The 14075-nt window shown below is 33.5% G+C and overlaps 1 protein-coding gene across 3 annotated transcripts in view; it reads right to left on the bottom strand.

Moving 5' to 3' along the window:
• The window catches only part of LOC117117954, a 78567-nt gene that overhangs the window by 24600 nt on the left and 39892 nt on the right, over window positions 1-14075 (bottom strand). For all 3 annotated transcript variants that reach the window (XM_033262443.1, XM_033262444.1, XM_033262445.1), the window contains 4 exons: window positions 13181-13268; window positions 6509-6600; window positions 3352-3490; window positions 1072-2951 (listed from right to left, as the gene is read on the bottom strand). In XM_033262443.1, coding sequence (XP_033118334.1) covers window positions 1072-2951; window positions 3352-3490; window positions 6509-6600; window positions 13181-13268 — 2199 coding nt within the window. The remainder of the gene's footprint in view (window positions 1-1071; window positions 2952-3351; window positions 3491-6508; window positions 6601-13180; window positions 13269-14075) is intronic.

Below are 14075 nucleotides of genomic sequence, written 5' to 3'. Positions count from 1 at the left end.
ACTCCATTCAATGCAAATTAAACAGAATTCAGTTACTCTCTTTTCAAAGCAATAACAATTAACAACAATGATCTAAAGTTTGCTAACCTTTTCACTCCCATTATTGACTAACATTGGTTTACAGCACTGTAATTACCAAAATCCCCATTTATGTCCCATTAAAATTTTAAGGCCAGCCCTGGGCTGCCCCACAGCCACTCAAGGGCGGATTTCTAATTTAATCATGGGCCTAATCATGGGCATCTTTCCTAGTCTGTTTAAAATTATACTGTCCAAATAAAGACCAAATATAGGGGAACTGGAAAGCAAGATTGAATTACCAACACGCGCTGAATGCCATAACCCAAGGGCCGTCAGTATAAACTGTAATCTATGCAGTAGAATGGTGGCAATCATTGGCTTCTGTGGGTACACTAATAAGCTAAGCATCTTTTATTATTGACCAGGAGGCAAGATTAACAAGGCTAAATTATGCATGACCTGAATAAGATGAGGTTTTCAGGGATCGTGCCCACAATATTGAAACTGAAACCACTGACACAAAACCCCCAGTGAATTCTTTCTGTGTTAAAAATAAACTGTTATGTATCAGGTATTACTGTAGAAAGAGGTAAGGGATTTGAATTTTGAAGCATCAATAGAACTGCCAGGATTTGGTTAATATTTTCCTGTTGATAGCTAGACAATGCTATTAGCTTTAAATACATAATAAAGATCAATAAATACACACATATATAAGAGACAGAATATAAATATTGTCAATAAATCAATAGTTGTAAGTAAAATCCAAATATAAAAGCTACTATGAAATGAAATGCTAAGCCTGAAATTCTCATAAATTAACTCCATAATTAACTGTGAGCCTGCATTTATATTTCAACCTTGATTAAAATGTAAACATGCTGATACGTAATATTTATTGGTTGTTTTGAACATTTACAGCTCTAAATCCGTCTTGACTATCACATTTTATTTGACAAAAGGAGTGACATGCCTAAATATGGTCATGATGACATCACATCATGACCATATAGGTACAAGAATGTTAGTTAGAAAATGAAAATGACTTACTGGATGTTCACTTGGGTTGCGTGCTGGACTGGCGTCCATCCTTTGTGCTGGAGTTCCCCTCGTAATACTTCCGCCACTCTTACTGCTCTGTGCTATATTAAATGGCAAAGATAAGTTCCTTAGTGACTCCTGGAAGTGCTGCTGAACTGCTGCCTTTGGGTCACTTGTATTTGTTTGGAATTCTTGATAGCGTTTCAATGGTTCGTGCGAGGGCGGATTTGAATGTTGCAAGTGTTGCTGTTGCTGTTGTTGATGTTGAATTTGTTGCTGCTGCTGTTGTTGATGTTGCTGCTGCAATCGCAACTGATGTTCCATAGACTCCTGAAGCGCACGATGCTGCGGTAGAAGCATAGCTAAACCTGGTTGCACACCCATCATCGGGCGCTGTAGTACAGACAGTTGCCCAGGGTGAAATCGGAACTGGTCTTTCTGGGCGGCAAGATCTGTGAGTAACCGAGTGTGAAAAGATGGATCAAGAGCTGAAAGATGTGGAGAATAGTGTGGAGGAATACCAGGTAAATGTGGGTACAGTCCGTATTGAGCATACAAATGATGTGCAGCGGCGACAGGATGGTTAGTGTGATGATGCGCCGCCGGATGGTGAGCAACAGGCTGAGGCGCAAAGGCACTTGGAGTCGTTCCAATACTACCCGGTTGAGGGCGAAGGCTAGTATGCGGGGATGGTCCCAATGACCGAGATGGAGAAGGTGTGTGTTCCCCTCTATGAATATGCTGGTGTTGAACAGAATCAACATGAATAACGTAATTTTCCATCAAATTTGGATCGCGATACACATGCACAGGCTCTTTAACCTCAGTTGCAAGCGAACTACGATTACTTTCTGTAGACTGTGTCCGTGGTGGTTCGCGTCTTAAATCACGCGCATCATCCCTTTCAATCTCCTGCTGAGTTCTTTTCTCTATAGGCTTATCCCTTTCCTTTGGCTTATTCCCATCCATTTTTTCCATACTCACGGCTGATGTTTGATCAGTCCTAGTATCTGGAGATAGACGCGTGGATGGATTCATAGCCACAACGTTCAAATTTTGCAACACTTCGTTTGAAGGTTTCTTAATGTGTTCAATGCCCGTACTCATGTACCCTAGTTCAGCACGCCCTGATTTATTATGTTCCCTCTGTTTTACCTGGCCAATCCAGGGTGATGTGGATTCATTGATTTCTGTCGTCGAGGTAGAATGAACCATGCTAGAGGTCGCGCACACACTAGAAATGTCCTCACAACTGGACACTTTCGGTAAAATCTCAGGTGTGGGTTCTGTTTCTTTCGCTTTCAGTTCAGGGACATCGAAAGTCTCTGCGAGAGGGTTTTCCACACGCTCAATTTTTTGAGGCTCAATAGCGACAACTGATTCAACTTGAGCAGTGTCCAAGGTCTTTTGTGTATCCTGAGGTATAGTATTATCCACAAGGTTATCTTCCACTGTAATATACTTTTTCTCCTCTTTCTCCGTTTTTGCTGGTTTAATTCTATCTCCAGTCCTTTCTTTTGCTTTTATTTTATGCTTGCTTTTTGATTTCTTTTCTTTTGGTTTTTCCTTCTCCTTTTTTAAGAGAGCAAGATTTGAGTCTATTTCAAACTCTTCAGTGTTTGTCTGAAGTTCCTCAGTCTTTTTTGAACTTTTATTCCTGGATTTGGACTTTTCAGATAGTTTTTCTTGTTTAATAACAGTTTGTTTATCAGTCCTTTTATCCTCCTCCTGAACTTCAGAACTAGTGGAATGTGAACGAGGGTGCTTTACTGATGCGGCCTCCTTTTTGTTCACAGATTCAATCAATTTTTCTTCTTCCGCTTTCTTTTTCCTTTGTTCTTTCTTAGTTTTAGCGTTTGTTGATACTTTAGTTTCTTTGGTCAATTTTTCTGTGGAGGAAAAAATTCCACTAAAAATCTTATCGAATGCAATGAATACTTATTGTGTGTGTGTATATATAGCTTGCACTTTATGCCCACTCAATATAATGTATTGAAAAAGGTTCAGCAAACATCACATTTGCTTTACTTACAATGTATATTTGAATAAGCTGTTATTAACTTAAATATGTAAAGAGGAATGAGAAAACTGTTTCCACATCAATAAACAAACATTATAAATAATACTGTTCTTTCTGTTTATAGTCTCTTAAAATGGATAGTAAGTTATAAAGTGTTTTTTTTTTGTAAATTCTGAAAAGTGAAGATATTATCTGTTTAAACAAGCATGTTATTAGTGTTGGTAGGATTTTTATGAATGAATAATTTACACAAAGAAAGTAAGCATTACCAGGTTGTTTCTCCTTCTCCATGTCCTTCTCATCCAATTGCTTTTGTCCTCTTTTCTTTTTAGCGGATGACGTAGAATTCTGATTAGAATTTGCATGACTCGGACTATGACTCCTGGGTACTGACCTTATTAGAGTGGTCTGCGAGAACAAAAACAATTTCACAAATTAATCATAATTAAAACGTCACTTTTAAAGGCTTCCACTCCCACATATACTCAAATTTAACATAACCTTAGCCCACATGACAATCTGAATACAAATCAACATACAACGTAATATTTAATTAAGAAAACACATATTCATCCTTCCATTCCTGTTGAAACTACAAACCTAATTAGCTTGGCTGCCCTTTCTGTGATTGGCTAAGCTGTATATAATTTAGAGACTTTTACATCTACAACCCTTTAATGACAATTGACCATTCCACTAAGTCTAGCTCCTTGGGTATTGTTGCTAAGATCCGCAAAACGACAATCGGCCTGAACGTAACATGTGCGTTTGTAGGATAACTTGTGCATTTGTGGGACAAATGCGTATCCTTTGCCGTTCTTATTGGTCAGTTATTAAGTTAGACTGACACACCTAGAAGGTCCATTATTATTTGCTGTGTGATTTCAGCCATTTGATTAATGCTGGTAGTTGCTATGATTTTGTGCCATTTAACATGTTAATAATATATTAATGGAATTAGATGTGGTCAACCACCTACCATGTTTATGTACATAGATCCCACGTAATCTAATATAATTTATTCCTTCTCACACCATTGATCCATTTACAACATGTTGTATATACTGGTAGTTCGGTAGACAATATTTTCTTCAACCTTCCCCCATTTAATATTAATTTTTAAAGTCCATAACTATAGTTAAATTATAGCTTCTTTAAAAAAGTTAAAGATGTGGGGAAAAAAATGGATGAAACATCAATTTATAAATGTCCTCTCATTATTATTCGGAGTAACATTCTTCTAAGATATTCTTCAGACAAATATTTAACAAAGGCTAGTAAGGAATAAAAAAAGACTAATAAAAATTATAAGAATAAATTGACTACTGTCATTTAAGATAGAATTCACAAAGATATTGTGATATGACTTCTGATTATTAGAATTTTATATGACCTAGTTTCTTCAATTCCAAATTATTATGATCCGGCGGTGGCTGCCAAGTACAGAACGAATTGAAGAACAGCGAAATTAGATTAATAAATTCCAAATAAAGCTGTCGTTTATGAATCACTCCATCCTGTAACACTGAAAACAATATAATAAAAACACTACTATACTGTACTGTAAAAACATGACTATCTAAAAATATCCCACCCTAACAATATAAAAAATTTAAAAATGTAAAAAAAATTAAAGAAAAAAAAATATATATAATTTCTTTCCAAGACTAAATGGTATGCACTAAAACTTTCCTTTTTTAAAAATCAAAATTTCAACAATTTTGTTGAGTTCATCAAATTTGTGATTAGTTAAAAATAAACCAGTAGTGCACATACAATATGTTTACTTATCACACTACACTAGACTGATGGGTATTAGTTGAAGTCAGCTTGGATGAAGAATTCTAAATGATGCAAACGCTAACGTACGCTTACATGGACTTTGATCCTAGCACAGTTCACGTACATAAATAAGCATTCGTACTTACTAATGTTGAATTTATATACCTCGCGGTTTGACGAGTTCAAATTTGTTTCAATACAAAAGTAGGTAAATATCGACAGAGGACTGTGTTTCATTAGTGGTTTTGGCTGTGATATTACAACCCCAAGGCCTGGGGAAAAATGGCTAGCTATACAGAAAATCTAATTAGTGGTTTGATGTTTATGCAGCAGAGAATATAGAACAGTTAGCACTGTAGGATAGACTAGAGTCGCTTAAACCTTTGTGTCCTACAGAATCCATTATCAATGACAATAGGATGACCATCATTCAATTAGCAAATCAGTTAATTTTGTCTGAAGAGATTTGTGTAACATTAATCCAAAGGTCATTCTGGTTTTTTTCTCTTGTAAACAACTTCTTCCTGATTTTCTTTTTTTCATTTTTCCCATAAAAAATCCCGATCAATTGAAATTGTAGTTAACACAACCTTCCTGTGCTGTAAATCTGTTTTTTTTCCCTGTAATTTTAAGACTATTTTATTCATATTTTTGACTTGCTCTTTTTACATTTATCTCAATTCAGCTCTGTGCTGCCATGATATTTTGATTTTCTGAAATAAAGATACCTTGATAAATAAAGGACAACAAATATGTTGCTAAAGAATACCTAAACCAGGACTAGTTTCAATGATAAAAATATTATAAATTCATTTTTTTAAATCACAATTTCCACAATGAACATTGCAAAAATTAAGGCTATACTCAACGCTAACACACAAAATAATCTTCTTTAATTTTTTAAATTATTATTTTTTACGCATAATTCCAGAAGAGAAAAAAACTGTAATTTATATTGCATTGTTTAAAAACTCTAAAGCTAAAAGAAATAAGAAAACAATTTAAAAAAAAAAATTAAAATAATTTAAACAACACAACATAGGGCCTAATCTTGAAACTATTATAATATACTAAGTATATTGGTCTTTATTATTATTAACGTCAGCTTTTAATTTTATTCAACCTTCAATTAGTGATCTATCTCACTAATTATATGATTTATTGCATTATTAATTGGCTTTAAAGCTCAGCTGTGTAATCGGTATTCCAGCGTACTTAGTCTTAGCAGACACACTAATCAACTATAAAACGCATCAGTATTGTTCGCGTACAGAGACAGGCATGCAGTAAGGCAATCTACTATACAGAAATCTGTCCATAGAGATCAAATTTGATTTTATATGTCTCGGCTATAAATCAACAGGGGAAAAACATGCATAATTCTAATGAGCCACAAAGTACTGTAAAGTTTTTTTTTTATGCGTGCCCTTTATTTTCGTGAACATAAAGGGCTTTACAGCAAATTGCATTACAAATAGTATAAGTTGTATTATACACAGTATAAATAAAGGTTTCAAATTTTGGTTTCTTTAAGAATATCAAGTAATCTTTAGAAAAAACTACTTCATGAAATATCTAAACATGTGTTTGTTATAAAAATGTTACTACAACTATAATATCGATGACAAAATTAAAATAACATACCGTATTGATTGCTTGTGTATTACTGGTAGCTGTAAGTCGTCTCCTAGGTGTGATTCCAACGTTTTCTCCTTTCAACAAAGACTTGACAACAACTGAAAACAAAAGCAAGAAGACAGATACCATTAACCTGATCATCAATCAGTCTGCTATTGCATACATGAATGGCATTGCAAACAATACTACCCTAGCAGAAGTGATTGCCTGTCACATGACCTTCGCATGAAGGTGAAATCTACCAGGATGTGTTGTGCCAGAATTCTTGATAAATTCCTTTTGCTTGAACCTTTCTCTAGAATGAAACCTGTTTCTCATTTTAACTGCATCAGTCTGCGATTTCCAGCCAGTTTTCTGCAATATGTTTTATTTGTTCCCAAAGCTACGCCATCATCACTGCCGGAGCCAGACTGTATATAAATGAAGCGTCAACATTACCAGCGAAGGTCATTATTGCTACGATGTTAATATCCATCAATAGATTCCACACACAATACTCTCTGATTATCTCCTTTACCTTTAGAATGTGCAAGAATTAACCAAGATGACATACAGTAGTGTCTAAAATGGATTGATTATAGGAAAGGTAGGAATTACTTTCGTACTCAAGTACTGGACCATCTATTAGCTTTCAACCGCTGAGACCTATGGCCAAGTCTTCTAACCAGAAAAGCCTCACTTTTCTCTCTTATTGAAGGTCAATTTTAGGTCAACAACTGATCAACACAACTCTAGCATTTGAGATCACAAACACTTCCAGCCAGGGGAAATAGATTATAATTGAGAAATCTAATTGGTTGCGGAACCTCCTTTAGTTAGAGCTGGCAATAAAACAAAATCACCACCTAATCACATGTATATCAAATAACCAATGACAAGTTATTGAAACAGACACTATTCTTCCTATCATGGGGAGGGTGAAATCAAATGTCCTACCATCATGGCAGCCAAGATGAACAGAAAATAACTCACAAAAAATTATTAATAATGTATACAATAACTTGACATTTTATTATACCATATTCAGCAAGCTCATTTATTTTTTATGCTAACCTTCGAAAATTAGTTATTTTTCTAAGATATTTTTTATTGATTTTCCCTAGACTTAATAACGCAAAATGTAACCAGGAGAGAAATATTTTACAATCAGCAACGACATATCCAAGGTCAATAATAACGTTATGTCATTTTGGTGTTAAGTAGATTAAAATAAGACAATAGCTGGATAACACATAGAATACATTTGGAACACCTAGGAGGTTTTTAATGTTGGTTCTACCTCTTAAAATGAACTAAACAATTACAAAATTGCTTTTTCTATATTTAAATGTCATTAATCGATGCGTAGTTTTAAATTGGTTGTAGTGATGACAAGACACAACATTAAATATTAATGGCTTGAGGACAAACTTTATGATTGTATTGCATATCAAGGACATGTAATACTCTAGGATGCAAGCTACTTTCAATCGAATATTTATGCGTGGGTTTAATAACGTACAGTACTGAAATAAAAAAATAAAAAAATGCAAGTATTGAAATAAAATAAAAAAAACTTAATTTCAAATATTTTAAAGGATTTAAACAAAATTTATTTAACAATTTTTTTTTAAGAGAAAGATGCCCCTTTTATACTTTTACCATCCAAAACTTGAATAGCATATAACAACCAAGATGCTACAGATGAAATTAGAAAACAGAATGTGAATATTTGGTTATGGATCCTTGACTTGGAAAGATGATTTCCATTTTAAGAATAAACATTTGTTGGGTACATTGAAGAATTTTCACACTAACAAGCTTGGAAGAGTGTTTATGCTAGTAAGAAACCCAGACAAACTTGTGTTGGATATTGCAAATCAGCTTCATACACACAGAGAAAAGGCAAGATGCTAACATGGAAGTCCTTACTTAAAACAGCAGCTGCGATCAGCGTCATAAAAACCACAGCATATTTTTATAATGTCACAAATAAAACATAACCCCTATTATCGAGAAATCATGAGAAGACATTAGACATATTCGTTCGAACAAAGCAGACAAAATTCTGAATATTTGCTACAGCTTGCAAAAGTCAACAGGATTATAGTTCTAGCTATAAAGACAAGCATTTACATGAGTTGCAGAGGTGAAAAAAATGTGTTGGAATTTTTAGACATGAACGAAGAGTCTAAAAAATTAGGGACTTATCCTTTTAATTAAATCAGAATCATATTGTATTTGCCCTTTCGGCAAGTACAATGAAACACAATTGCTATCGAGAAATCATGAGAAGACATTAGACATATTCGTTTGAACAAAGCAGACAAAATTCTGAATATTTGCTACAGCTTGCAAAAGTCAACAGGATTATAGTTCTAGCTATGAAGACAAGCATTTACATGAGTTGCAGAGGTGAAAAAAATGTGTTGGAATTTTTAGACAAGAACGAAGAGTCTAAAAAATTAGGGACTTATCCTTTTAATTAAACAGAATCATATTGTATTTGCCCTTTCGGCAAGTACAATGAAACACAATTGCTCTAAACATTCACAAAAGTTAACACACATAATGATCCATTACTGACTTTTGCATAGGCATAACGATAATTACCTTTTTTTATGTTTCATCCTTAAACTAGTATTGTGACAATGTCATATATTTTTTTTTAAAGGTTTCAATTTCTGTGCTAATAAAAAATTTTTATTCACAAAATGTCAGTTCTATTGCATCTCCAGTATGAATGCTTTTTTTATCAACTCTGAAATTTTATCTCTTTCATCTAAAAGAAAAGTGGGTTAAAAATCTCAAAGCATTTAGTTTTGAATAGTGAGACATATATCTGTGATTTATCAGCCAATAGAAGATTGGCTAAGTGTCAAGAGGGAAGAATTGTTTGTTCAACACATGAAATATCTCGCTATGTGATGTGTTTTTTGACCTGGTTGACCCAAGACATAGGCCTTTTTCAGCTCAAGGATATGATACTCCTTGGAGAGCTTGATAAACTCACCAACTACTAACCCAATTTGACCTGCATGCTATCCAAGCACAATAGTACATAGCCAATAGAATTCCATTCCCCTGAGTGTCAATCTAATCTCTTAAATTTACTTTCATTTCTACATAATTCGCCCAATAGTCACGAAGAACCTGCCCAGTTCTGCCTATAGACCCAATCAATTATGGTTATAATTTCCAATTTCTCTGGTGGGTTTCTAAATACATTTCTCCTGATCCTCAATATTTATTATTATGTCAACATGACATAATTATTATTATTTTAATAATTTTAATTTCAAAAGCTTTAATTGAACAAAAAATTCATAGTAATAATAATATATTTATGTTTCATAGAGCACATAATGCACAAAGTCTATGCCCATTTTAAACAAGCCAGACAAAAAAAAAAGGTCAATTTCAAATAAAATAAAATTGTTTGCACATGATCATGGAAAATGGTTAAGAATGAAAGTGTTTAGGTGCATATTCCAGTATTAATTACATGGGTATTTACCTTACTGTTAAAACCGCTAAGCGTTTAGTTTATTAATGCCAATATGTTTTTTTTTAGTACTGTAGGTGTATAAGTATGTACTTTATATCATTTGTGTTGTTGTATACGGGGTCAGTGTATAGGTCAGGATTGACAATTTATACTGTATATCACTGTTACTACTATTGTACCTTACTTGTGTAGACCTAAGCGTTTACTATGTGTAAGACTATTTGTAATACTTGTTAAAATAAAAGCAAGCAGCCCAAGTTTGGAATGTCTCTAACAGTGGGCAGCAGTTGCTAAGTCAAGCTTTTAAGTTCATGACATCTTGGTCCTCTGTGTCGTGTTTTGTTTTGAAGCTACGTATTATTTACTTCTTTATAAAGGAGATATGATAATGAAGATGATGCCATGGTGGTGATGATGTTCTCATTCAGCTAGTTTTGTATATATCGGCCAGCTGGATGCCAGAATACCATATTCAAAAATTTGAATAAATAATGTTAAAGATAAAAGAGATACAATATTCCAAACACTTCTGCTCGTATTTTTCTGTTTCTATTCAGTTTAAATTTTTGCAATTTGAATTACTGAAAATGAATGAATAAATGAATAACATGTAAATAAAATGTTATATTCAAATAATGTTCACAGGTAGTGTGTGTAATGTAGTTTCACTTTATGTGCATCAATATTTACTATAGGAAATAGGAATTATGAGAAGCAAGGACAGGAACTACAGTATTTGAGTGGGTATTTTATTATGCTATGGGAGAAATATTCTAATAACTATTGTAACAACCTTGGGCTGAGTTAGAGGAAGTATTAACTAACCACTGCCTGACAATCCTATATTGTTCTGTTATCTCATCGTAGAGCCGCGAACTTCCAAGATGATCCCTAGGGCAAAGAACTTGATAGGACCATGGAGGAAAGTGATAGGACCAACCGCCTGATATCAAATTAATCTCCCGTAGAAATTGAGTACATGAGCACAACAATGCTACTTTGGAATGGGCTGGTACAGTATCCAAAATGCCCAACTAATACACTATCATTATAATATATAGGAAATATCTGGATAGACTAGAAACTTCCCTGCAACTTTGTTAGGACCATCAACCTACCTTCACAAATAATAAACACCTCTTTCCTGTTATAATACCATCCTTATAATAAGTTGAACTAATGAAGGTGAGCCCTTTGTTAACACAACAGAAGTGTATACCATACAATGAAATCATGACGATGACCATTAACGTACACAGGTCATTTACATCGATTACTAAACGTACCACAAACTAAAATACAAAATGGAAATTAATCGATGCTTTGTAAACAAAGTTTCATTATGACGTCTGTGAAATTATTTTATTTGTGAGGAGAACGAAACTCTTGACAATTAAATTATTAATTACTAATACTAATAAATCATATCCTTATAAGACAGTATAATACATACTCCAAGTATCGAAATGCACGCCATCGTGTCGGGATTCAATATTTCGACATTAATTATGTCATCATCAGGAATATCCTTATAATGTCTTATTATATATGTTTTGGTATTTTTATTTCCTCTCACATTCCCTCCCCGCACACCCATTTTATTTACAAGAACAATCTATTCAGTAAAGTCAATTATTTAAAATTCTCTATGCATTAATGAACAAGTCGATAGGCCTATACGACTTAAGGTTATGAAAAAAATTCCAACATTTTTACTAGTATCGAACCCAAGACTTTAGTACACCACCCACAACTAAACCACTCCATATCGAAGCAGTAATTTTTTTTTTTTTTTTATTATTCTCTATTATTAGGTGTACTAGAGTATGAAAGAAACTATGTTCACTGGACAAGCAAGAAAAAATTCCTATAAAAACAAATCAACAAGACTAATAACAATAATAATAATAATTCTTTGGAATGCTCTGCCTATTACAATCCGACAGGCAACTTCCATTGATGATTTTAAGGCAGCTTTAAAAACTCACCTTTTTAACTTGTATTTTTCTTAATTTTTTCCCCCAAATTTTATTTTTACTGTTAAGATTTATAAGCCAAAATTATTATTATTATTAATAAACCGTACCAAGAGTACCTGCCATGTAACAGGGAAACTAACCACCATTTAACAGAAAAAAAAAACCTCTTTTAATATCAAATGAAATCCAACATAATTTTTTTCCTGGAATGGCATTTGATCTAGGACAATGATTCAATAACTAGAACTCAACGGTAAAGTATCTCATGAGTAATTTGTGATGTTCATACGCAAGACGTGAGCCACATGCTATTAAGGAATTAATATCTTATGGCGAATAATTGAAGCGACAATCTTAGATAAGAAAGATGAGATACATTTTTTGGAAATATTTTCCATGTAAAAACATGGAAGTTGAATCTACTAACCTGCATAAATGAATACTGATCAAGTAATGAAATCTTGTGTTTAATTTGAATAACTTATAATAATATTTTTTATCTTGTTCTGTTAAGAATTATGAGAACATGTATTTTAAAAACATGTATTTTAAAAAGACAATTAATCTAAAAGCTTCTGTGATACCTAACTTTACTTGAAATAAAAAAAAATAATAGGATAATCCTCTACTTGATAATGAAAGTAAGGATATGCTGGTTAGAGGGACAAAACAACATCCCTACCCCAGGATATGTCGGGGGGGGGGGGGGGGGGGAAAGAGAGATTATGTCTATTTTGACCAGGATGCATATTCATTATTGTGGTTTGTTACAATCAATGTTTGCATGAAATGTAATTTCAGCGAATATTGGCCTATATAGCTTTCAACAATAAAAATACGAATGCAAAATCTTGCTCTGAATATTATATATAAGGAAAAAAAAAAAATGTTAACAGATGACAACAGCCCATTAAAAAAATTTATAACTGTAATAAAAACACAAGATATAATGCTGGTATGTTTTCAACTAGTTTTCATATCAAGGAAACTATAGTTCTTTTCTGACAAAAATAATTTGTCTATAATGGTTAGGATTAGGAGCAGGATTTGGTTTTATTATGTAGGTAGTAGTACCATTAAGAATAAGACTATGATTGAGGTATAGCAGGCCTGGGTAAAGTATCTGTATAGATAAATCATTATAATAAATCAATTGCATGGATGCTAAGAAGAGACTGCTTGAATAAATCAGTAGTAAGAATGTTGACTTACCATCATCTAAATCTAAGAACATCATCTGCACAAGAGCTGGATTTTCTGTATGACTTTCAAGGACAGTATCATCCATAACAATCAGCTCCTGAGGAATCAAATCAAAATCAAATCAAAATCAAATTTTATTCAATAATAATCAATAGAGAAAAATTACAAAAACATGAAGTTGTACGGTAGTTCCTCGGCTTGTACCATACAGTATCAGCTAAGGGTCCAGGGGGCATAGGAACTCCTGTCGGGGATGAAGACAATTTTTTAGCCATAAAATAATGTACCACTCAGGAGGTATTGTACACCTCTACTTTATTCTTAACAATTTGCTCTAAGCACTATGAAACTGAGGGTATTTTGGACCTTTGTTATGAAATTTGTACCTCCAATCAGGTACCTTAGACCCGTCGTCAAGATATTTCTGGAGCCACCACTGGCTTATACCCGAGCAACAGAAAAAGTAGCCAATTATGTGTCTGAAGCCTTACCCAACATCCAGCCTAAGATTTAATTCTCAAAGCAAAGTCTAGAATTCCTCTGGATTTAGGGTAGGGCTTATAACCGGGTGAAGAATTTTGAATGAAAATTACGGGGTTGGCTTATAAAATCCGGGGATGAGTTTACAACCAAGATGGAATTATATCCGAGATACTATAAACTTTTGAGTTGGGATGATAACACTATAACATTTCCAAGAGCATGATAGCTTTAACTAATGTAAATATCATCATATAATTGATGTTTGTGTGGGTGGGAGGATAAAGGGTAAAATACATATCCGCCTTACATCAATTCAAGTTATTAATTACTGTCTGTGAGTTCAACCATAAATAATCGAAAATTCCTATCTCCCAGCTTAGCAAAAAGGATCTTAGGTAATCTAAGCAAAATATGTTTTCAA

The sequence above is a fragment of the Anneissia japonica genome, unplaced genomic scaffold (genome assembly GCF_011630105.1).
Source record: "Anneissia japonica isolate Jap-2015-1 unplaced genomic scaffold, ASM1163010v1 scaffold288016_len413324_cov198, whole genome shotgun sequence".
NCBI classification, from domain to species: domain Eukaryota; kingdom Metazoa; phylum Echinodermata; class Crinoidea; order Comatulida; family Comatulidae; genus Anneissia; species Anneissia japonica.
The sequence above is the reverse complement of the archived record's forward strand: the minus strand, read 5'-3'. Positions and strand labels throughout refer to the sequence as shown.